Source organism: Hetaerina americana, unplaced genomic scaffold (assembly GCF_022747635.1).
Source record: "Hetaerina americana unplaced genomic scaffold, ioHetAmer1.1.p SCAF_15, whole genome shotgun sequence".
NCBI lineage: Eukaryota > Metazoa > Arthropoda > Insecta > Odonata > Calopterygidae > Hetaerina > Hetaerina americana.
The window spans coordinates 2,306,363-2,330,110 of NW_027286625.1; the positions used below are offsets into that span (position 1 = coordinate 2,306,363).

General features: G+C 35.7%; 1 protein-coding gene across 1 annotated transcript; it reads left to right on the forward strand.

Annotated features, from left to right (window-relative positions):
- The first annotated feature begins 9,878 nt into the window (after positions 1-9,878).
- Positions 9,879-23,715, forward strand: LOC139686741 (E3 SUMO-protein ligase ZBED1-like). The gene is made up of 4 exons (XM_071583771.1): positions 9,879-11,352; positions 11,821-12,087; positions 16,325-16,666; positions 21,328-23,715. The coding sequence occupies exons 1-4, from the start codon at positions 10,192-10,194 to the stop codon at positions 21,748-21,750; spliced, it is 2,193 nt and encodes a 730-aa protein (XP_071439872.1). The 5' UTR covers positions 9,879-10,191; the 3' UTR covers positions 21,751-23,715.
- The last annotated feature ends 33 nt before the right edge of the window (positions 23,716-23,748 follow it).

Below are 23,748 nucleotides of genomic sequence, written 5' to 3' on the forward strand. Positions count from 1 at the left end.
GGATAATGGAAAAAATAATGGAAACCATTAGTATGTTATAATTCATGCTGACCCTAGTCCATCAACCATAAAATTAAATCAAAGTTGAAAAATATATATTTCATAAATAGTATGTTAGTTTTCCTATACAATTTGAAAAGTTAGCAAATTACATTTTTTCCCAAGAAGCTGCAGGAAATACTGTAAGAGTAACTTTTAACGAAGTCATCTGCTAAGCCGGCATTACAATGCAACAATTTCAGAGTATAAAAATCATCGTCTTGCCCAAAGACATATAATTTTTACACTCTGAAATTGTTGCATTGTACATTATTATTGATTGAACACATCTTTTGGTGGTGATAGCTAGAAATTTCAATGCTTCTGATGCCAAATTCAAGTAGAATCAAGCATGCTTAGCTCAAGCAAGAGGAGCAAAAAAAAATTAGAACAACTGAAAAATTGACATTTGCTAGCCCTGAAACCTAACATTTAAATTTCTAATTCTTGATATACACCACTCAAGGCTGGTTTCTTTCTGAAACTTGTAGTACAAGCAATTAAGTTATGCCAGCTTAAAATATAAAACATATTAGAATGATTTCCTGGCAAGAGAGACTGAAATATTTATCTCGGTGTCTGCTGATTCCATAAATCATTCAATTAAAGGTGGCATGGAAACTTAATGGGTAGAACAATGAGGTACTAACTCAGGGATCCATGAGTTCCTGAGTCAATTTCAGGTTAAGCCTGCAGACATTCCCCCACATAAAATCATGCAAGTGTAATTTCTGAGGACTAGATCTTCGTGGTAAACCATAGTTGTCACAGAGATGATAACTAGTCCTCCTATGCTAATCATGGGAATGTCACACAGTTTGGTTTAGGATGAGGTGAGCTGTACTCCAACCATCAAAAGCCAACCTTACAGTAAATTACTGAGGCATCGGGCTGATTACTCATGACAGAATTACCAGTATTTGACTCAAAAACTTTTTGGTCCAATTTTTTTTACAATAAAAAATAACTAATCTATTATTCATAAATAGTCAGAGATAAAGATCATTGGCACAGGAAATCACAACTTGTAGTTTGTGTAATTCCAAGGGATGCCGTAGATTTTTTTAAATGTTTTTTTTTCCTATGCTGAAAACTCTTTAGATGTGATGTGATACATTTGAAAACCCCATGGCCTTTTATGTATTTTTATATGTTAACGTAGTGGGTCGCAGTAGTCCAGGTGTACTAGGAGCGATGGGTTACTGACCGGAGGGCCCAGGTTTGATTCCCAGGCAAGCCTCTCTGGGCACCCTCAGCTCCACCCAAGATATGTGATTTTTTGGGTACCAGATCTTCCTGGGAAACCATAACCGGCACGTGAAAAAGAACTGGCCCCCTTATCCTGTTTGTGTGAATTTCACACGCAGTCGGGCTTAGTACTGGGTGAACTCTTATCATCAATTACCAAACTGACCTTCGGGCTTTACTGTGTTTATGGTTTATATGCGCACATATGTCAAACAATGTCCTATTAATTTACCACTTTTAAAAATTAGGTGTAAGTAGGTGATGATTAAATCAAGGGAGAAGCATGGAAGTGAATAAGTGTTGAACAACAGAAAAAGATTGTGAATCACTGCTTGGGTAGATCCTGGTTTAGGGGTGAACGATTGAACAGGAGCAGAGGGAAGGAGGAGCTAGTGTCAGAAAGGTTGTCATAAAATAACATTGGACAGGGGTTTTCTGTCCTTGTCTGAACGCCATGAATCCACCTGAAGGTTGACTCTTGAGTTGCCCACGAATCATATTGATAACATCCTCACTTATAATCCTAAACTGGACTGACCTAATGATATGACCCTCTGGTCAACATGGTAGATGTTTTAGTTGCACGAAAATGAATATAAACCACACCTTTGGAACCTCCAAAAAGAGGCCTCATAAAAATAATTTGAAGTCTAATAATTTAAAACAGCTCATTCTTGAGCAAGATTAAGTTGAAATTCCAAGCACATTAAATCATATATACCTAATTATCAAATATTTTTCATTCATCCATACTACAGGTGTAAGCCCATACATAGTAACACTCCATTTTCCCAATAGGCATAGCCAAAATATCAAAGGGATTACTACATACCCTTAGAGAATACAAATATAGGCATTGAATACTATACTATGGATAATATCCAAGGCAAATCTCCCTTCTCTTGAGTCAATTTTGGGAAAAAAAACTTTACCTGACATTCAAGGAAATACAAAGAGCACATATGCTAAATTAATGTTGCATAATTAAATCGTCTGCATAGGTAAATGGTCTGTGCTTATTTATATACCAGAATATATTTTTGAGTCAAAATTGAGAAAATTTAAGGGCCAAATTGTTCATATTTCATAATATCTGCAATTTACAGCAGTAAGCCAGTAACTTTATCTAAGTCATTGCTCTATATTTAATATTTGGACATTAAAAGGATTAAATTCTTTATAGAGAAAATAGCTTATATCAATACAATTTGTGTGTAAAGGAATATAAAGCCAAGTAAATAAAGTGATGAGTAATGTTAAAGATTAATAATTCTTTTAAACAAATGTCAAGATTTAAAAAACTCAAAATTAATACAAGAAGGATGCAATGAATTCTCAATGAAGAATTGAAGAGAAATCAGAAAGTGAGGTCTCCACATATTCACAGGTAACTTTTTCTTATAATTCCTATCAAACAAGTGGATTTAATGCTGGTTGCCTGCACACAAAAGAAAATGCAAAACCTGTTTTTGCTTACATAGATGGCAGAGAGAATTTTAAGTGTACCTAATTTAAATGTTTATGATTATCAATTATTCCATAAAAGTGTATCTTGGTATAAATATTTGAAAGTTTTTTAATGCTTCTAAACATTGTAAAACATTAGAATTTTCCCCAGTTCAAGGAGCTGATTTATTTTCAACTTCCATTTTTTCCTAGAAAATCTCCTTAATCGTATCTTTTTATTTTAATCCATACTACTGATAAGCTCAACAAGGAGAGACTTGAAATAAAATGGGAGAACTATATTCAAAACACTACAAAAATGATATTTCTATTATTATAATTGAAGAATATATGTATTCTTTGACAGTCACCAAATTTGTCGTAACTACATGAAAATGTTTTATTGAAACCATTTTTGTCAATGTAGAATATTTGCTATTCATTCAAAGATATTTAATAATATCCGATCTATTCACATTGGCAAAAATAGATTTGGAAACATATTTTAACAAATTTGGTGCAATGTTTTAATGGTATCTGATTTGAAGAGGCATTCCTCATGACATGCTATGGGTTGCATACAATATAATATTGAACCAGGTCCTATAAAGACACTTCCTTAACGAAATAACTTAATTCTACAAATTTAGGCTGTATCACTGCATGAAAATTATAGCTGAAGTGTTTCCTGTACAATTAAGAAGAAAGATTTAACAAGAATATCTTTACAACCATTGCATTAATAACATCCCAAAGCATACCCTGCTTTCAATGAGAACAAAAAATCAGTCAATAAAAATCATACATACACACATACTGAACAATTACTTCAATAGAACTTCATTTAATTTATCCAACGAACCTTGAAATGAAAAAAAACTGAGGGAGCCTGGTAAATATTGGAAAACTTTGACAGCTTAAATGAAATATCATGGAATACCCAACAGGAGTTAATTGGAAACCCATTAATAGATACCGTCCTTTAAGGAATTATTCATCACTTAGGTGCAATTGGGAATTCAGAAGCCTCAAAAATATTCATAAATATCTCAAATAAAATGACAGGATATCTATTTTCCCTCTCTCAATCTCCCATTTGTTATTTACTCATGTCCCTATTCTTTTTGGCAATCAAAAATTCTTAGTCCCTCTTATGACAGTTACATGCTTCTTACCACATCTTATTTTTTGCTACTGTAAATTCCGCTGTGCATTGATTTCTGTATACATAGCCCTGTCTTCCACACTGATGATCATGAACCCTATAGGCTGAGTCTTGTAGCTGCCAAGATTCCTAATTATGTTTGTGCCCATCACAATTGCATGGGAGAAATAATTGGAATGGTTTCCTGTTGCTTTCCTTAAAAGTGTTTTTAAAATGACACCATCATTTTAAATGGTCGCCAAGGTCAGATTCCTGTGAAGCCACTTCACTCAAAAGCCGACATTAAGCAGATTGCCTGTCTCCTGGCTACTACCCTTCAATCTGTCTAGCGCGAGTCATTCACATAGATGTTAATACAGATTTTATTAGAAGCATTAGTTCCGTTTGATCATGATATATTACTTGGAAATTTACTAAAAAAGGAGTGTGCAAAGAAAGGTTAGGCAGTCATTTAACTAAAATCAAAGTGATATTGAACATAAATCCTTCCTAAAACACTGAGAATATACAGTATCTAGAGGTTGTGCTGGAGATGGTACTGCTTATATAATATGCATACACACACTTCCATAAAATACTGTCTGAAGGAGTTCACTTTTCTAATGTCATTTTTGCTGCTTTAGACAAACATTCCTTTTTATATACTCCACATAGATACAAATAATTATCTACTGACATTGCTGCACCTTTTGATCTCTTGATCCCTTCAACTACCTTATTTTCTTTTAAAAAAATTCTGCCAAAGTATTCATAATCATTCACTTCAATTCCTGTTAGCGATCCAATTGTTAGATATCATCAACTTGAATATGTTAGCACAAACAAAAATGTATACTAAATGAAGGAGTCATGTCATTCCTTTAGACAAATTTTCCCAATTAATCTTATTGCTGGCATTATTGTGTTAGTCTTTAAAACTCTACCCTTCTTCTTGGCACTTGTTGATGTCTTTAATGAATTTACTTAATTTATTGTTTTTTAAACAGTTATGTATCATTTCGAGTCATTCTGCTTGGTACCCCATCTCATGCCAGAGCCCCCATACTTCATATTTAATGCAAATAGTCATTATATGTTTGAATGCATCCGGTAATCCACATTCCTCATTATTCCCACTCTTCTTTTTTTCTATCTTGGCAAGATATGCCCCACAGTCTCTATGTTCAGTTATTATTTGACACACTTTACTTGCATTCTTCAAACCTGGCATTTTTCCTAATTTTAAAATCTGGGAATATCCATATATCTGCCTTTTCTAGATCCTGGCCATTCCTTCCCCCAATCTCCTTCTGTCATTCCACGGAGCTTCTTTTTAAGAGTATATATTCCCCCCCTCCAGATTATCCATTTCTATACCTAGTTATGCAACGAAATTGCCCCTTTGTACAATTCTCTGACCAAATGCACCAACACAACGTATTTGAGAGGAGGTTACACAGCGATGATATTGAGGGCTATCATGCTAGGCATATTGTGGCAATGCGTAATATGAATCAGGCAGGCCTCCACCTTCAGCAGTTTTCTTTGAATCCTGCTGTGCTGAGCCTTATTTCCCCAGATTGTGCACCCGTATGTAACAATAGGTTTAATAGTGCCATTATATTCATTGAATACTTATTTTTACCTAAACTTTGTTCAACAGTGTCTTCGTAGTGCATGACTTATCTTTTTCACATTAACAACTGTACAGTTAACACGCGTCCGAAATGTGAGTTTGTTTTCTATATATATTCCATTGTATTTATACTTTTTCCCCCCAGCTATTTGCTGCCTGTAAATTTTGACCGTTGGATTCTTCTTTAGTTTCTTTCCAAAGACCATAAATTCACTTTGGATTGTTCATGGCTATAGTTAGTTTCATTTCGCCTAATCCTCAATGATTCTCATGAATTCCACCACCTTCTCTTCCATTTCTTTCCTTGAACCCCCATGGATCACTACTGCTGTAATGTCCACATATGCGATGGCATCACACTTTCCTGCAAATTTTCTTCTTGGAAGTTGGTTCATCATGAGACACCACATGAAAGGTCCCAAAACAGACCCCTGTGGTTATCCTTCCGAAGCAATTTTTTCAGTTCTGTTGTAAAGTGATTGGAAGTATACTTTCCTTTTCTCAAAGTAATTCCTCAGAACTCTTACTGTTTTTTGGGAAACATAGCTAATTCATCTAAACTATTACTGATGGCCATCACACTAAGTCGAAAGCTCCCTGTATGTCACCATGAGAGGGTCTCCTGGTTTATATTTCCTAATTACCCTGATCTCAACATGTCCCTATTTCTGCCCTCTTTTGTACTGCTAATATTTTTTTTACTTTGCAAGGATTTTGTAAGATAATGGCCATCCTTCCTCCCCCACTGCCACACAAGACACATGGCCCAAGGGATAACAAGAGGAACATATGTTATGGCAATTAATCTTGCCAATTTTCATCCTTATTGTAAATTACTAGCAAATAAATAATGATGACTTACAGGAGTGACAAACAAGTGAAGAAAGAAAGTAGGTCATCAGGGCAAGAAGTGGAGTGCTCCTCAGCGAAAATAGATTTTACCATAACTGTAAATTAGCATGCAAGCAAATATATCTTTTAAATCCTTAGCATTTCCTTTTAAAGAGAAAATATTAACAGCAACTTTTTATCAAAATCAGTGGGGCTGCTTTCACATGATATTCCTACAATTACATTTATGAACAGAATGGAACAGGCAAGGGCCTTGCCATATTGACACAATGGTTCCCATTAGTTCACCAAAATTAAGCAATGCTAGGCTTGAACGGAGGTTGGATGGGTGACATCCACACCTTCAATGTGGTGCTCTTGTCCCATCTGCATGTGGCAAAGCATTGGTTGGCAAAATGGATCAAGAGGTTTAAGTGCCTGGGGCTTCTGTTCAAGGTCAAACAAACCAACAATTTAATTTAATCCACTGAAAGGAGTTGAGCTGACAGGTTTACTTCCTCGGTATATGAAAGGCATAACAATGAGTTAACGCTAAATTCTGAGAGGTAGATAAACAAAGCCTTAAAGCCCAAGAGTTTTTGAGATTATGAGTAATTCCTTGCTTAATTTATAGAGGAAGAAATTCATGAAATTTTATCATAATTATATTCTAACCACTTAAATGAACTATAAAATGCACTGCATGTTATAAATTGGTTTAAATTCAAGGACTAGAAACAAGTGAAGACCTTTACTTGTGTACACACATTAATTCAGTCTTACCTAAGATGGCAACAGACATTTTCATCATACAGAAACTGGCATTTGTTCTTTCAATGGTGGTGTTCAAGAGATTACTATGCTGAAATTCATTCCTTTTGGACATTCAGCAAGATATTTTGAGTTCAGCAGTGGGGCTAAAAAAAAGCCTCTTTCACTTCAGAAGCGCATATCACGGCATCAATGATATACCAGGTTTCCTACCAAAAACATAGGATTCCCAAATCATAAATCTAGGAATTCTTACTTTACTTTCAATCTACATTCCACAATGTATAATATTTATAAACGTTTTTCTCTACCCAATCCCAGGAATGCTATACCACAACTGTCTTTCACTACGTCCTGCATTTCAGTGCACATCAGTAGGTATCTTCGGTAAAGTCATTTTCGTGACATTCATCACATTTATTTAATAATATTAGCTGAAGTTGGGCTTCAAAGGTACTAATCATGCTCAATTTGCTCTGTATAATGACCTCTACATCTCCAATAAGTCAATTAATTCTTGAATGCTTACATGAAATGGATAACCAACTCTTTTTACTTAAAACATATTTCAGAATCTTGGATTTTATGTTTCTTCAATATCCAGCTTTGATATTATTTCCTTAGTTGTAAAGTGAGGGCCCCTAGATTACAAATTTGACATGGTGGAGGGGAATACGTACATAACTTTATAATGGTCACAATTATGAAAATGAGTCCTGGCAACTATAGGACATAGTTCACCGGACTGGAAGTCTAACCTAACAGCAGGAAAGTGACGGCCTCTGCAGTCATCATCATATGAAATCCTTGAAAGGGTTATCTATCACAGCAACAGAAAAGAAGACACAAAGAACTGAACAAATTCAAATGGGGATTTGAAATGTTTAGTTTACGTTGAAGACACAAACATTAAAAATACAAGGCAGGAGATGGAGAAAGGAAATTCTTTAGGGATTCTTTAGAGATTTTTTGGGATGTGCAAGGTGGGATGAAAAGGACAATTATTGCAGCAATAGTTATACAGTAATACCCATCATGTAGCCAGTGAGGAGTGACAGTAGCAACTGAACAAATAGGCAGGAAGAATCACAGAAGACTCAGAGCAGATGAGAAACAGAATATTATTAGTAAGGGTAAAAGTTGAGTCAATAACATTGGTCATTATGCAGATAATATGCAAATAAGCCATAATAGGAAAAAAGAAATTGAGTGTGTAAGATCAATTAGAGGATATAACTGTAGGTCTCCTTAGGAAAAAATTTGATTGATGAGATTTAAACATAGAATGAAGCGTAAATGGGGTAATTCATTTATTAGGGAGGCATTTGCCTAGAAGATTTTGTCACACCCATGTTAGTTCCCATCCCAAAAACGGGGAGGCAGCCGTGATGGCAACATAACAAGTTTGATTTCACACGCAGCAATGATAGCGTTTATGATTACTAGTAAGACGATTAAGATGAAGGCAAGAGACAAATTGTAATGAAATTCACGAGGTTATCATCATCAGGTTTCACTATACAGACCACAGAGGAATACCTCGAAATCATTTAACTCCTTGTAATGATTAGTTCTTCAGTCAAGGTAATTATTTTAACATAAGGCAATCCATTGTGAATTACACCAAAAACAAAAGTCACGATCCCCCTTCAAATTAAATGTTTTGATGAGTAGCATACAACTGCACACTAGGTGATCCATGACCCATAAACTTAGAATTTTTTGAAACTATCACATGACTTGTATCCATTTATTTTCAAGTGACGGGTCTTTTCCATTTGTTTCACTTTTTACGATTACTATCACCACGCGATAATAATTAGTCTTGTGATAAAACAAACGAACATATAAAAATGCATTAAATATTAATGGACATATATCTAAATTTCAACTGCTTATGAGGCAATTTCATACTGTCCACTTTTACAGCCCACATCCATCATATGTATTTAATTAGGACTTATCTCCGTAATCGCCTCCCATTCCTGGTAGAATAGCAATTACGAACTAATAAAATGTTATTTTAACTACAATAAAGTCCTTCCTAGGAGTAAAACGCCTATTTGCTCATTATTAATTTACGAACTGTAGCTTCTGTCATCACTCGTTAAAATTTCCTCGAACATGATCAGCAGAAAAACTCAAAAACCCGAATCCATTCGTAAACATAGATTTGCAACACAGCATATAAGCAGCTTCACCTCTGATGAATTATTTGATCTTGAACCCTCCTTTGGATGAGTAACAATTGAATTCCACCATCACCTTAATGGGTCCGAAATCATATTCACCGGTTTTGAATAGTCCTTTACATTACTGATATTCATTTTCCTTCGAAGAAGCAGATGGTAGATCTTCTGTCAATATTTGGAAATTTAATCAATAGCCAATTCTCTCAATACCTATATCCGCTCATTCCTGCCAAATTCGAACAACAAAATCATTACTTCGCATCTACTTACGACCGAAATTTTTTGACAAACGTTTCCAAACTTTTCTTAGGAAATTTTATCAGAGTCAATCAGCACTTTAATATCAGTTATTCTGTCATTTGATATGTATGCAGGAATGAATGTGTTTATTTTTTTTAATCCTTCAATTCCGTGCGTGACGCCATCTTCCTTCATTTGTCGTCTGAAACAACCAATCGCGTGAACCGATAATTCGATCGTTCTCAAGGAGGGGCTGCAAGTGGTTCGATAGTAACGCTCGTTCACGACCGAGATGGCGCAATTTCCCCAGTGCGACTTGTGAGATACCGAAACGGCGAAACGAGTGATTGAAGTTCGATATCTATCTATTTGTCAAAAGTTGATTCTGGATTGAATATCGCGGTAAATTTGTAGTGATTATTTACGCTCTTTAAATAATGGTTGTGATTTGAAGGAATTGTCATGTGGAAGTTCGTTTTAAGGTTCTTTCGTTGGTGTAAATGATGGAGTTCGTCCATTTTGAAATTCATGGCTGCTACAAAAGATATAGTTGTGGATGAGACATTTATACATTCAGCTTTGGGATGTGAAATACAACGTTTTAAATAGCAGTAGTTTCTTCTACATTATCTGAGAGGACCGTTATGTTTGCAAGAATGTTGGAAGAAAAGCATACTTTTACCTACAAAAAACTTGTGGTGCCCATGTCGATGCGGAGCATCTATTGGCGCTATTTCGGCTTTCCAGCGACTGACGAAGGTGATATTTTGACCAAAGTGAAAATTATTTGCGTTTTGTGTAAGACTCAGATATCATACAATCGCAATACAAGTAATCTTAGGATGCACTTGCAAAATAAGCATCCACAGGAGTTGGCTGAGTTGGAAGCTAATGCCCCTCCTAGACGTGCTCCTTCGGATCCCAAAGAAAAGAGAGCTCAGAAGAAGGCAATGAAGCAAAATACATTTGAGGGCCCTACCCATATTTACACGACATCTGCTGATGGAACTGTGCAAATAGATGGTGATATTCAATTTTACACCACAGGAAGTCCATCTTCTGTCAATTTGAACAACATGGCTAATATGGACGGAATGGGGAATCAAAATTTGAGAGTGTTTCTTAAGTCCAACTCTCATATGCCTGATCAGAATGTAGCAATTATTCTTCCGGAAGATAATATGAGTACCCAGAGCCACAGCATGGTGGACGGAAAGTCTGTGTCTGATGCCATTGTGGAATTCGTTGTACTAGATCTTCAACTCCCAGATGTGGTCGAGGGTCGTGGTTTTCAGAGGTTAATTGCGACATTGAAGTCTCCATGTGAGATACCCAGTAAAAATAAACTTGAGGAGGAATTAATTCCCAAAGTTTATGACACTTTTCGTGAGGTAGTGTATGCCAACGTGAGTGCCGCTTCAGAACTTGGCCTAAGTGTGGAAGAATGGACATCTTCAAACGGCCAAGCATATATTACTCTTGCAGCTCATTATCAGAATCAAGAACCTGAGTTGGAAAGGAAAGTATTAAGCACAGTGCAGTGTTCGCCGAATATGGAGGCTGGGGGTTGGTCTGCAACATTCGATTCTTTGTTTCAAGAATGGGGAGTGCAATGTGAACGTGTTACAGCTGTCGTTGCGGCCACATCAAGAGAAGATGTACTAATGGCTCTGGAAGCTAAAAATATGGCAGTTGTTCCATGCCTGGTTCACAGTCTTCAAGAAAGTGCTGCCGCATGCTTTCAGCACCCCATCGTTGCATCTATAATAGCAAAATGCCGTGATGTCATTACCCTTATTCTTCAGGTATGTGTAAGTTTAATCTTTGGACAGGAGTATCAATCAAAATTTCATCTTGATCCATTAACCTAGAGATAAGAGCTTTAGAACTACTTAGTTGACATAGAGTTGTTACTTATAACTTGGTATATTATTCAAAATTAATAATTAAGCCTCGCATTTTTATTAGTGGGTAATATTACTACATGCATGTTTATTTATTTAACATTCACTCGAAAACAGCCATTTTTGGCTTTGCATCGGATTTTTAATCTTGAGAATAACAAGCCAGACAATTACAAACACCCAAGCCCTAGGTGGGGAAAAACTCACGTGGGCAGTAATCAAACCCGCAATCTCTGAGTTGGCTAGCGGAGGTGGTGCCCCGCCGTCCTTAGGGTCGGCAGTTATGTTTGGTACAGCCTTATGGTATTTTTCGGTTGCTTATAGTAACAATTGGGGTACATTGTAGCAATTTTCTGAATATACTTTCAGAGTGCCGATCTTGGTGCATCTCTTAGAGTTCAAGAACAAATGCATCAGTTAGAAGAAAGAGCTCTTCTACTTGACTACCCTAAAGCCTGGGCAAGTACCTACGTTATGCTGGAGAAATTTTTGGAAAGAGAGAAGATTCTTTCAAATTTTTTTGCTGGTGAAGATGTGGAGAATGTTACTGGAGAAAGATTTCCCCCTAATGTAATTTTGTCCCCAGAGGAGTGGGCTGTCGTTCGTGATGTAGTGATAGTGCTGGAGCCATTTAAGGTGAATATTATATACCTAGTTCTATTTGATATACTATTAAATACTGTAATTAGGTACCTTCCAATGTGTAAATGGGAAATTGCTTGTGAGGTTATCATTCGATATTTCATTTTTTTGTATGCTGAGTGCCACTCAAATATCAGTGATGTAAATGGATGGTATTGTTTAATACCAATCACTATATTGCACATACATTACTTAATACATGTTTGTGTTATCAAAATGCCCAATGTACTACAAAATATCAATGCCCAATACCCATTTATTTTGCTCAGTGCAGTGTATAATTTTATCATGTCAATATGCTCATTATCCTTGTTGTTATTATTATTATTGGTAATCTGCGGTTGAGATAGATTTTTCAAAGACACAGCATGTTGAGAACGTGTAAAAATAAATTTTGCATGCCTCTCCTAACAAAAGCTAATCCTGACATTTGACACTACTGTAAGTCCCTCTTCAATTCCATCAACTTCTTTCCTCCCGTCATTCCATCCAACATTCCACTCCTATTCCTTCCCCTTCCAAGTTTGTCCAACGTTCTTCCCTATCACAGTTCTCAACACCACATCGTCAACCAAAATACTCCGAGATCATCTTTCCTGCCTCTTTTTGATTCGTCCCAACAATCCTCACCTCCACTACCATAACCTGCACTTCCATGTTTGTTTTTCTTTCAGTCCACTTTTTCCCTCCTTCACACCTACATTTCAAAATCCTCTAATTTATGCCTATCATCCTATCTCAATGTCCCTGTTTATTCACCCCATAAAACAACACTATATAAAATTTTTGGCAAACCGTTTCTTAACCTCCTTACTGAACATCTCTATCATCTATTCCTTCCTTGTGAAAGCCTCTTTATCTTATTCAATTCTCCTTATATCCGTACTCTTTTGAACGTTTTGCTCCTGACCACTTTTAAGATAAAAAATCCTCCACCTGTTCTAGTTTATGGACTCCTATTATAGTATTTAATTTAGCTTTTCTGTTTTTCAAAAACCATATAGCCTTTTGTTTTGATTACATTAATTTGCATTCTATAACTATGCACTGGTTTGTCAATGTGCTCAGTGATTTTGCAAACCCTTGGATGACTGGCAAACTATAGTTTGATCAATAGCAATCCCAACTGATTTTATGGATTCCCTGCCATTTTCATGCCTCCACATCTCCCGAGGCCTCTTTCACCTTTGCCTCCTCATGTATGTTGAAAAGCATAGGTGATAAAGGACACCTGTCTTGCCCCTCTTCTTATCATTGCCAATCCAGACTCTACATTTGTCACTCACTCTTGAGCAGTCTGAGGCATAAGTATGTCTCATATCCTTCCATGGTACTCCTATTTTCTGCAATACATTCATTAATTCTACTTTATTCACTCTATCAAATGATTTCTTTAAATCTATGAAACAGACAACTACATCTGGATTCTATTCTATGTTCCTCTCTATTATTAACTTAATTATCTCTATGGAATCGCCAATTCCACTCCCCTTTTTTAATTGATCATCCCCTGAATAATCATTTTCCCTGCTCTCCATCCTCATGTTGTGAAATCAAACTTATTATTTAGTCCTTGCATACTTGTATGGCTGGCTTTCCCTTTTTTTGAATTGGAACTAAAACTGATTTGATAAAATCTTCTGGCCAATTTGCTCCCTCATAAAATCTATGAATTAGTCAATAAAAACTCCCTCCCACGTTTTCCTAAACCGTTAAGTAGTTCCTTGGGAATGTTGTCTACCCCCATTGCCTTATTTGATTTCAATTCCCTTAATATCCTTTCTATCTTGCCATCAGTGTAAGCTTTGGACTTCAGCTATCCTCTTTTACATCATATTCTCTTTCTATGTCCAAGTTGGTTGGCCTAATGTCATTTTCATCTTCCCTGTCTCAAATAATTTTTTCCCTGACTTATCTTAGATTGTTTGCATGGATTTTCTCTCCTTACTTCCTGGCTGCGCTTTCACCTTACTGTAAAGCGCATCAACATCACTCTTTCTCTGTAAACTTTCCATACCCTTGCACTGAATCTTCCACCATTCTTCTTTCATTCTCTTTGTTGTGCCCATCAGTTTATTATTGAACGCTTCATACTTCCCTATACCTAACTTCGTGTTCATATTCTTCTAGTTTCTTCTCTCATATATCTCTCTAGTCATTTTTGTAGTCCATTGTTTTTTTCTCCTTTTCCCTATTCCTGTAGTTTCTTTTGTGGCTTTCGATATCCCTTTTTCAATATGGTCCTATTTTTTGTCCATAGTACCCAGCTCAATTTCCTTACTCATGATTTTCTGTACAGCCTGCTGATACTCTTTCCATGTCGATCTGGTTTATGCTTCTGTTGTATGCTCCATTTCTAAAATTGTGATCAGTCTGAATCTGCTCCCAGGAGACTGCAAATTAATCGTGTTGTTCCCAACGGTGTCATTTTCTATGAATGCGTATGCTTTTTGTGGTGTCTAAAACAAGTATTGGTGATTAATCCGTTTCCCACAATTCTATGGCTTTCTACCCATGGTCAATCCTTGTTCCTAAACTACCAGATCTGTATCTTCCTTCACCTATCATTGCATTCCAATCTTCCATCATCATTAGATGTTTTCTTCCTGGAGCACCTGTAATTATGTCCCCAAACTGGTCGTCTATGCAATCTACTTCTTTCTTCCTATGATTGTTGGTGGCATGTAGGCCTGAACAAAGACCAAGTTCATTGGTTCATCTTTAACTTCTACTGATAATATTCTATCAGTCACTTGCTGTATGTTTACCTTGCTTCTTCCTATCCTTATGATTAATATTATTGCTATCACTCCAGTAGTCTCTCCTTGCATAGCCCTAAAATATCTCTATTTCCTCTCTCCATATCTTGCTTTATATTCTCTCATTTTTCTGTCCCCAACATTTTCTTAATATTCCAAGTTCCTATTGTTAATAATTTGGTTGTCTTATGAAATTTTTACCATCATAAATAAGAGGTAATAATAAGTTTTAAAATTAACAGATGGTGGAAAAATTAGTACAGTGATTATAATATTTATTGTTGTTCTGTGACAGAGTACCCTAAGAACAAAATCATATTTAAAATATACAGAACGTGTTAATGAGCATCACCCCTCATTCTCTTCAACCAAATTTCAGCTCCCATGGTTGGCAGCTGAAGATAAGAAATTGCATTTAGAATTCCATTTATCACCTATACAGAATGCAAGATTTGATTTCCCTTTGGCACAGATGTAAATACTTTAACTCTGAATATATATGCTATTCGACCACCAGTAATAGCAGTTTAGAGAAAAAAATTCTCACCCTTAGAAGTCACCTTCACTGAAATTTCCATCTTAAAAGTATGAATAGCTGTAAATACTGTGGTTACTTTTCAAGAAAAAATTAAGCTTCTATTGGAAGGCTTTGATTTTCATAAAGCAGACTTTTTACTGGCTGTTGCAGAATAATTTGACAAATGGAGATTTGATGTGACAACATCTGGCAATGACTTGTCCTTTGATGTGAATGTGGAGAAGTATATCAATTTCTGAGATGGACTTTCTGTAAACAGGCTTCAGTTTATTTACAGGTATAATTGGCTCAGTACGTATGTAAAATGCCAGAGGCTGCCTTAAATTTACAATCAATAACTTTTATTCTCAGACATTGGGCTTGTGTACAGGGTTCGTCCGGAAAATAAGTGTACTGACTCCTGGGCTGGGCGCGCCGCTCCAGGCGCGCCCAGCACCTTTTCGCACGGAATGCGATGCCGGAGCAGCGTTATTCCATCAAATTTGCGGTAAAGCTTGGGAAATCGTCTACCGAAAGTGTCGGCATGATTAACCAGGCTTACGGGGAGTCAGCCATGTTCAGAAACATGATCTTTCGGTGGCACAAGATGTTCGTGGAGGGCAGAGAAGAGGTCGACGACGAGTCTTCGAGAGGTTCCCGATGATGCCTTCGCGGGAGCGTTCCAGGAATGGGAACGCCGCTGGAACAAGTGTATCGACTCACAAGGGTCCTATTTTGAGGAATATTAGCTTAAGATATGTAAAAGTGTAATAAATTTTTTTTCCTGAGCTCAGTACACTTATTTTCCGGACGAACCCTGTAGTCATAGTCTGGTTTTCTTGTATATTACTATATGGTAAAAAAATGACATTTTCAGTTAAAAGCTATAAAATTAAAAGTATTCTATTGCTCTACTTTGTGCTTGTAATTCTAACTGACATGAACTGTGTTACAGGTTACCATTATGACTCTGAGTGAGGAGAAAACACCATTGATATCCTTGCTAAAACCATTGCTATGGCAGCTGGTAAGCACACATCTTAAGACTAAAGAGACTGACTCATCAGTGGCTCGAGAACTGAAGGAAGCACTTTCTGAGTCCCTCTGCACTCAGTATAGTGATTCTGATGTCAGTCTTCTACTTCAGACTGCAACAACTCTAGATCCTCGCTTTAAATTGCTTCCATATGCCACTGAAGATGAGAAAACAGTGGTGGAAGAACACATAAAGAAAGTTCTAGTTGGAATCTCCAATGAAGAAGAAGGGTCTTCCAGGGAAGATGAAATTGATTCCAAGGTATCTGTCTTGACTTGTTAATATTATACATAATGGGTTAATTAATAATTGATTGAGCTGGTAGGGCATATGTTAAAATAAATATTTATTTTATCATGGTATGGTTAAGTTAGTAACGGAGTGCAATGGCTGCAATTCATCATCATCTAAAGGCTTTCAGGGGCCAGGAAGTCATACACGCTCTGGTCAGACCAAGTGCTAATATTTAATATTTCCTATTAGTTTCAATCTGGCCTGACCAACTTAAAGATTCAAATCCATTTAAGATTACCAATATGTTGTATGCTAATTTGATGCAGTTGTAAAAAATTGTCTCATTTCATGGGAAAAATAATGAGCAATGGGAATTTTAGTTGAGTTGTTGGTTTAGAGGTGAACGACATCAGACCATTAATAGTAAATTTTATTTATATCACTTTAGAACTTTTTCTAGTTTCCCTTGGGGAACTTAGAAAGCTAATACAAATTTATGAATGTAAAGAAAATGGCATTGTTGACTCAGTGTGTGGGCCAGGGCACCGAGAAGGAAATTGGTTTAAGGAATTAGAAGCCTTGTCTACTGAGGAGAAAACTTATTGACGGGAGTTAAGTACTTTGAGATTTTCAATATTTTGCCATAGAACTGGGACTTGTGGTCAAAAAGCTTATTTAGTATGGATGGTAGACTTCCAAGGAATAGAAAGGAGGTGAGGAATTATGTATTTGTGTAAAACAACATAAGATAGGTATTTTTAAAAGATACAATGTTCTTGTTGTTTAGTACTTGCAAATGTTTCCTCCTCAGCAGTGTAGATCCAAATCTGATTGCAATTTCAAATTAATTTTTGTAAACCAAAAAAATGGAGGAATTAAAACGTTGAGTGCTCTCTTTCGTAAGGGAATTGAAAAAAACATTATCCAAATGATAAACCAAAGAGCTTTCAAACTCATTAGTTGTGCTGGCAAAGTTTCAACAGTTTAAATATTGATTTTGTTAATCTATTGGTATTTGGTGTGGTGGATCAATGTAATTTCCATTAAATGTGCATCATTTTGTAAAAGTGGCCATTCATGTTAGCAAGAATTATTGTAGTTAGGAAAGAAAAATTCTCCATTCCATGGATTCCTATTATAGTAACTACCATTTTTCTTAAATTGTAAGTTCTCACACCTGGGGGCTTCAAAGTGCCATGTATACCTTCATTCAATTACTACATCCTCCCAAATTTCCACCTCCATACGTGCAACATCAAGTTGCAACGTTTGACCTTTTCCTTTTGGTGACATTGGGTATTGGGTGCACATCTTCTCTTATTGAAGGTGCATGTCATTTGTAAAGTAATCGATAGCATGCATCACATGCGTGTGTGGAGTGCATTAGTGGAGTATGCCATCTCTCAGATGGGATGTTAAATTGCAGACCATTTGACCCTTATCTTAAAGACTAGGCAAATGCCAAGACCAGGTTTTGCTTCATCCATTCTTTCCCCAATACCTGAAAATCCTACCTCTACCAAATGCCCTCCTATCTCTAGTGGTACCACCAACCTTAACACTGTTTGTCTGCTCACCTCGTAACTACTACTATTAGTTCCTAAGGAATCCTCATGTAGTCATTCGCTGGTATGTGATACAGCTGGTACCTCCACACAACTCAATCTCTGTATGAAAAAATGCTTCCTGGTTCTTGGGAGTTTCTTACGTTAATATATAACTGTGATAAAGTTGGCCTTTGTCCAATTCAGTTTGACCAGTATAACTTTTCTACATTGTGTACTGATGTGACTGATAAAAATATATATTTTGATTTGAAATATTTTGGATAGAGGAATATGAACAATTAGTGTGAAAGACAGTTGTCATGAGAGCATACAAATGAAGTATGGTATGATAAAGTTCCTTTAAATACCCAACCATGCCTAAGACAATGCATTTGTGAATAGGCAAAAGCTAAACCAAATAATTACTCAACTACCAAAAATTTTTAATATGCTAAAATCCGTACCATTTTTGTCAGGTTTGTTAGCTTGTGAGAGTGTTAGTGTTGTATTAGTCTTCTCCTGGTGAATTGGATGTGTGTATTTAAAAATATATAAACTTGCTTACAAGCATATTTTGCAATTTAAAATAAGTGGACATCAAATTTGAATTTTAGCTATAAATATTAAGGAAGTAATTTAAGATACAGTGGATAAAGAGCCATATTTCAATTTTTAGTCAGCTAAGTTTCATATTTTAAAAATATTTTCTTATTGATTTGCAACTGTGATGCACAAAGGATTGTTGTAGCAGAGGATGTCAAATTAGTTTTAGTAGAAGTAAGACTTTTGGCCTTGTGCAGTGCTCTTTTATCATTTATGTCTGAGAATTCACAATGCTCCTTCATCTAGGCCACGTGCAAACCCCTTAAACAAGAAAATACATCCCTGACGAATTTAATGTATAAATATCAATGGAGTGTAGTATTTTATGGTTCAGGCACTTTATATTTGACCTAAGAATATGAAAATATATTTTGAATTGTGAGAGGGAGAAATAACTGGGTAAACTGTTAATGTCTTTTGGAAAGATAAGACATTTTGGGAAAATCAAAGGAGATAAAGGAGTTATATTAAGGAGGTATTGGTAGGTGATACGAAATTGAGTTTTGATGAATGAGAGATTGTGCATTATGACCACCTTCAAAATGGGTAGACATTAGGAGATGGAAAAGAGGTTTTTAGAGCTAAAGGAATATGTATGGTATATATACCTCTTTTGTAATTGTAAGCTTTGTTGTTAGAGATAAAGGATGTCTTCATAGTTACTGTAATGTGTAATTGATAGGTAATGAATATTTATTATGGGCATTTGTTCTTTGCTGCATTTAAATTTATCAGTAGAAAAAATGTCTAACATGAGATTATTCTGTTGTGACGCTGCAAATTTGTAAGCATTTCAACATGGCTAACATTTGTGAACATTATCAATAGAAACCTAGTTATGTTGTTTCAGCTATTTCCAGGTTATGATGATGATCAATTATCTGATGATTAGGTAATTAGTTATCGGAGGAGAAAACAATTAAGATCATCCAATGAATAACCCTTGCTTGCAAGTGTATTAATTAGTTTTTAAGTTTAGGCAAGAAGTAAGTTATTAATTGGATAAAAAATAGTTTTCTAGTAGTCGATTAGGCATCCCTTTAATATTTATTTATACAGTATTTAGCAGAAGTAACTCATGGATTTTCAACCATTACTGCTTGAATACTAATGCATGATTTGTTAAAACTGTGTCCCTGAGTAGTATCAGTGTTACCCTCTCATTTTCAGTCTAAGCCATTTCATGATGCTACCATGGTAAAACGTTATTTGAATGCGAGAAAAGTGTTCATGTACACTTAAAATTCTCCTGGTTTACAGTGATGGATGCCCAGGAACTCAATGAATGTGACTGGGTGAACATAAATGCATCTTGTCATGTTATCATGGGTAATGTTCCAGGGAGCACTATTTCAAGTAATGAAGCTCACTTTCAGTGATCAATTTTGTTGATGAGCAGAATTTTCACTGTTGGGCAGAAAGTAAACCTTTCGATCTTCACAGGGAACCTCTTTTCAGCCAACAATTGACTCTGAGTTTGGGCTGTTTTGAAATTTTGAGTGTTAGGTTCATCCTTTTTGAAGGAGAAAAGGCATACCATTACAGTGACTTCTTTCCATTATCTGTGAAAGTTATGAAACTTCCTGGAGCTGAAATTTAAAGAGTTTGGAATTCAGATTGTGTGGCCAGTATACTCACATGGCCAGAGATTCCTTGGGAGTACTAAGAATGTGTTTCCAGAGCACTTCATCTCACTGTAAGGTGACATCTCATGGCTAGGATCTTCATACAACCTTGCCTTACATCTCCAAGGATACCCGAAAGCTGAGGTGTTTGAGCATACCTTAAGAACAACAGCCAAGTTGAGATATAAATTGCAATCCAAAATTGAGGCAATACTTCTGGAAATCATAATGAAGATTACGTAGAAATTCATGGTAATAGTCTAAACACGTATAGAAAATATAGGTCAATTTTTGGATAGCAAAATCTTGTAGCATCTATTATGGCTTTTTTGTTTGTCTCTCTTAAGTCATGCAGTACCTCTGGTGTCAAGTAGTGCTATTGGCATATCCAGGAGTTATTTCTACTACACCCAGTACCTTTTATAATTTAGCCATGTATGCATCATTTATGAGAAGGAAAAATTCATTACTTGAACAGTCAAAACACATGACCTAAAAAATGAAAGTGATTTATAGATCATAGCATTCTATAGTACATTATTTCAAGTAACTTCGGAGTTGATAGATATAGCTTTAGGTGACTTTGCTGCTGAATTGTGTGAAGGTATAAATTCATACATTAAGAAAACTCATTCACTGTAATTACCCAAACCATATTAAAATTTAGCATGAATTAACAAGCATTATTATGTCAAGTTAGTAAGCCCTGAACACTTAAATGTCATGATTGTGAAGTTTAACAAATTTGTCATAATTATTTGTGGCTTTAAAGGTTTAGCTTTCAAATTATTTCACTGCACCATACCATGTAACTTGATTTCTTTTTTTTTCATTAATGATTCGGGTAAAACTTGATTGATAAGGTTTATGCAAGAAACGCTATTGACAATGACATTTGTTTATTTTCCTGAAGGTCAGGATCATCATTGGAGAAAGTGGATCAGGCAGCAAGTCTGTGGATGTCAGTGGTGGAGATGAGCCCAAGAGCAAAAAGAGTCGCTTATCTGGAATGGAACTATTGCTGGGAGACTTGTGCTCATTGCGTAGCGGGATGCCAGTTGAAGAACGTGTTGAGTTGGAATTGGTGCAGTATCATTCTGAGTCACCTGCTCCTCTTGATACATGCCCTCTTGCTTGGTGGGCAGGTGCAACTGCTAAATGCCCTCGATTGGCCAGAGTGGCTCGTCGCTATGGCTGTGTGCCTGCTTGTGTGACTCCACCTCAGAGAATACCTCTCGAAGCTCAGGTCCTTTTTGATGTACGAAGAGCTGCAATTTCACCAAATACAGTTGATAAACTCTTATTTCTTAATGGAAATCACAATGTGTGTGTGTGAAAGAGATGCAAAATATGGTTTAAGACTGAAAGAGAGACAGAGGCAAATAACCCATTATGTATTTGTAAATATCATTTAATTGTTGGCTTGTTTCTTCTCAATTCTTTTTTAATTGCTTATAATACCATATTCGTATTAATTTGCATGCCAATGAGGCACTCCACAACTTTCAAACACAATTGTCACCCAAATGAATATTTAGATGAAGACTGATAAAATAGAAACAGAGATGAGTGCATTTGCATCATTAGGGTTATTGGGAAGGAAGCAGGCCCTTCTCTATTCACTCTTGGATGCAGTAAAACATGATGTATTTTACTGATGCTATGCTTAAAAGAATAAACACTCCCATCAATATTATGGAACACTACAAACAAAAATACTGTTCATATGGTAACATTATAAATTTATTTGTGCCTTACGCTTCAAGATAAATTTGCTGAGGCAGATGACCGGATTGAACAAATTACCTTCTATCACACAATATTTGAGAACTGTTAGGGATACTTGTATATTTTTTGTGTAATAATATACTGCAGAACATTTTTTGGTTAAATCTCAAATGAACTTGCAAATAAAGCTTAATTGTAGATAATTATTGGTGTCCATGATTACAGTTTTCATTGTTGACTATTTTTATGCATACAGCAATGCATATTTATTTCACCAAGTTAAAGGTTACTTCATGATAGCTTATATTCAAGCTAGTTGCTGTTGTCAGATAGTTATTCAAATGAAAGTAATGTCCAGTTATTTCAGTGCCTTTCTTTCCTCCAATACTTTCATTAGTGAGTGTTCTTTGAATATAGATTTATGGGAAACTTACCTTCAAATGATATTCTCTCATTTCAAATAATAAATGTTGATGTTGATATTTTTTGTAATATTGGAAGCAATGGGCCCTGGCCTTGGACATATTATAGTCTCATATTGTTTAGCCCAATCAAAGTGAATCAACATGTATTGAATAGTATCACTATATGATATTGAGTGTCTCTAAGTGATTGAAAAACACTTGATAGAAAGATTTTTTTTCCGGCTAACTAAGAAACAGCTAACCTCCAAGTCATTGGTATATTAGGCCCTTCCATCGGTAAGGGAAAAAGGATTGACAATGGTGTGATGTCAATGCTTCCATTTCGAATGCAATTTTTGGGGTTACAAATTATTTTGGTCCACTGAAGCTGATGTGGATGATCTATTTAAAGATTTGATTTGGCAATTTTGTATTTTAAAGTACTGGCTCGTTGCATAGGAGTTTTCTTTCGTATGATTCCCATATGATCTTAAGCAAGCATTAGTTAATACTTGTTGCTACTGAAACAATGAATGAAAGGACAAGACACAAAAACTAGATCACTGAATATTTGGCTAACTTTCTAAAGTATTTTTTCAGGAAGTGTGCACCATCTTGTAAATTATATCGTTATAGTATTTTCCTGATGGTAAAATGTGCATTCAATGAACAGGAATTCTGTCACAAAGATTGGACTCTTGAAGGGAGCTAAGAACCTAGAGAATTTTGTATTCTTACTTTGTTATGCTACTAGTGATAACTGGTCAATTCAAAATCTGGCTCCAATAACATTATTCGTGAATATATGTAATTTAATTCCTACAGAAATCTTCTTAAGAAATGTTGCATATCTCAACATTCACATAAAAATGAAGATTGATGAAGTAAAAGCTTCAAAGATCCTATGTTTTTCAACTCGAAAACAGACTAACTACAATGCCCATCTCAAATAGCAATAAAAAGTTTTCGACTGCTAGGAATGCTTTGTAATGATCAGTTGAACAAGTTTTTTTCTTGTAAACATGGCTTTGAAATAAAACTTCAAGAATTGCACACTTACGTAAACATTTTTCCAGTGATTTTTTTTTTTAATTCTCTGACAAATACAGAATTTGAACAGCATGATTCTAAATTATATTATGTAATGTAAAATAAATCATTGAATTGAATGTCCTTTCCTTATTATGGTAGTTACCCTATCC

What these genes read in the sequence shown, in the direction of transcription:
- LOC139686741 (XM_071583771.1), top strand. Translation starts at nt 10,192, where the DNA reads ATGTTTGCAAGAATGTTGGAAGAAAAGCATACTTTTACCTACAAAAAA. An exon ending in TCATTACCCTTATTCTTCAG is followed by an intron (nt 11,353 to 11,820) that starts GTATGTGTAAGT and finishes ATATACTTTCAG; the next exon opens with AGTGCCGATCTTGGTGCATC. An exon ending in AAGATGAAATTGATTCCAAG is followed by an intron (nt 16,667 to 21,327) that starts GTATCTGTCTTG and finishes ATTTTCCTGAAG; the next exon opens with GTCAGGATCATCATTGGAGA.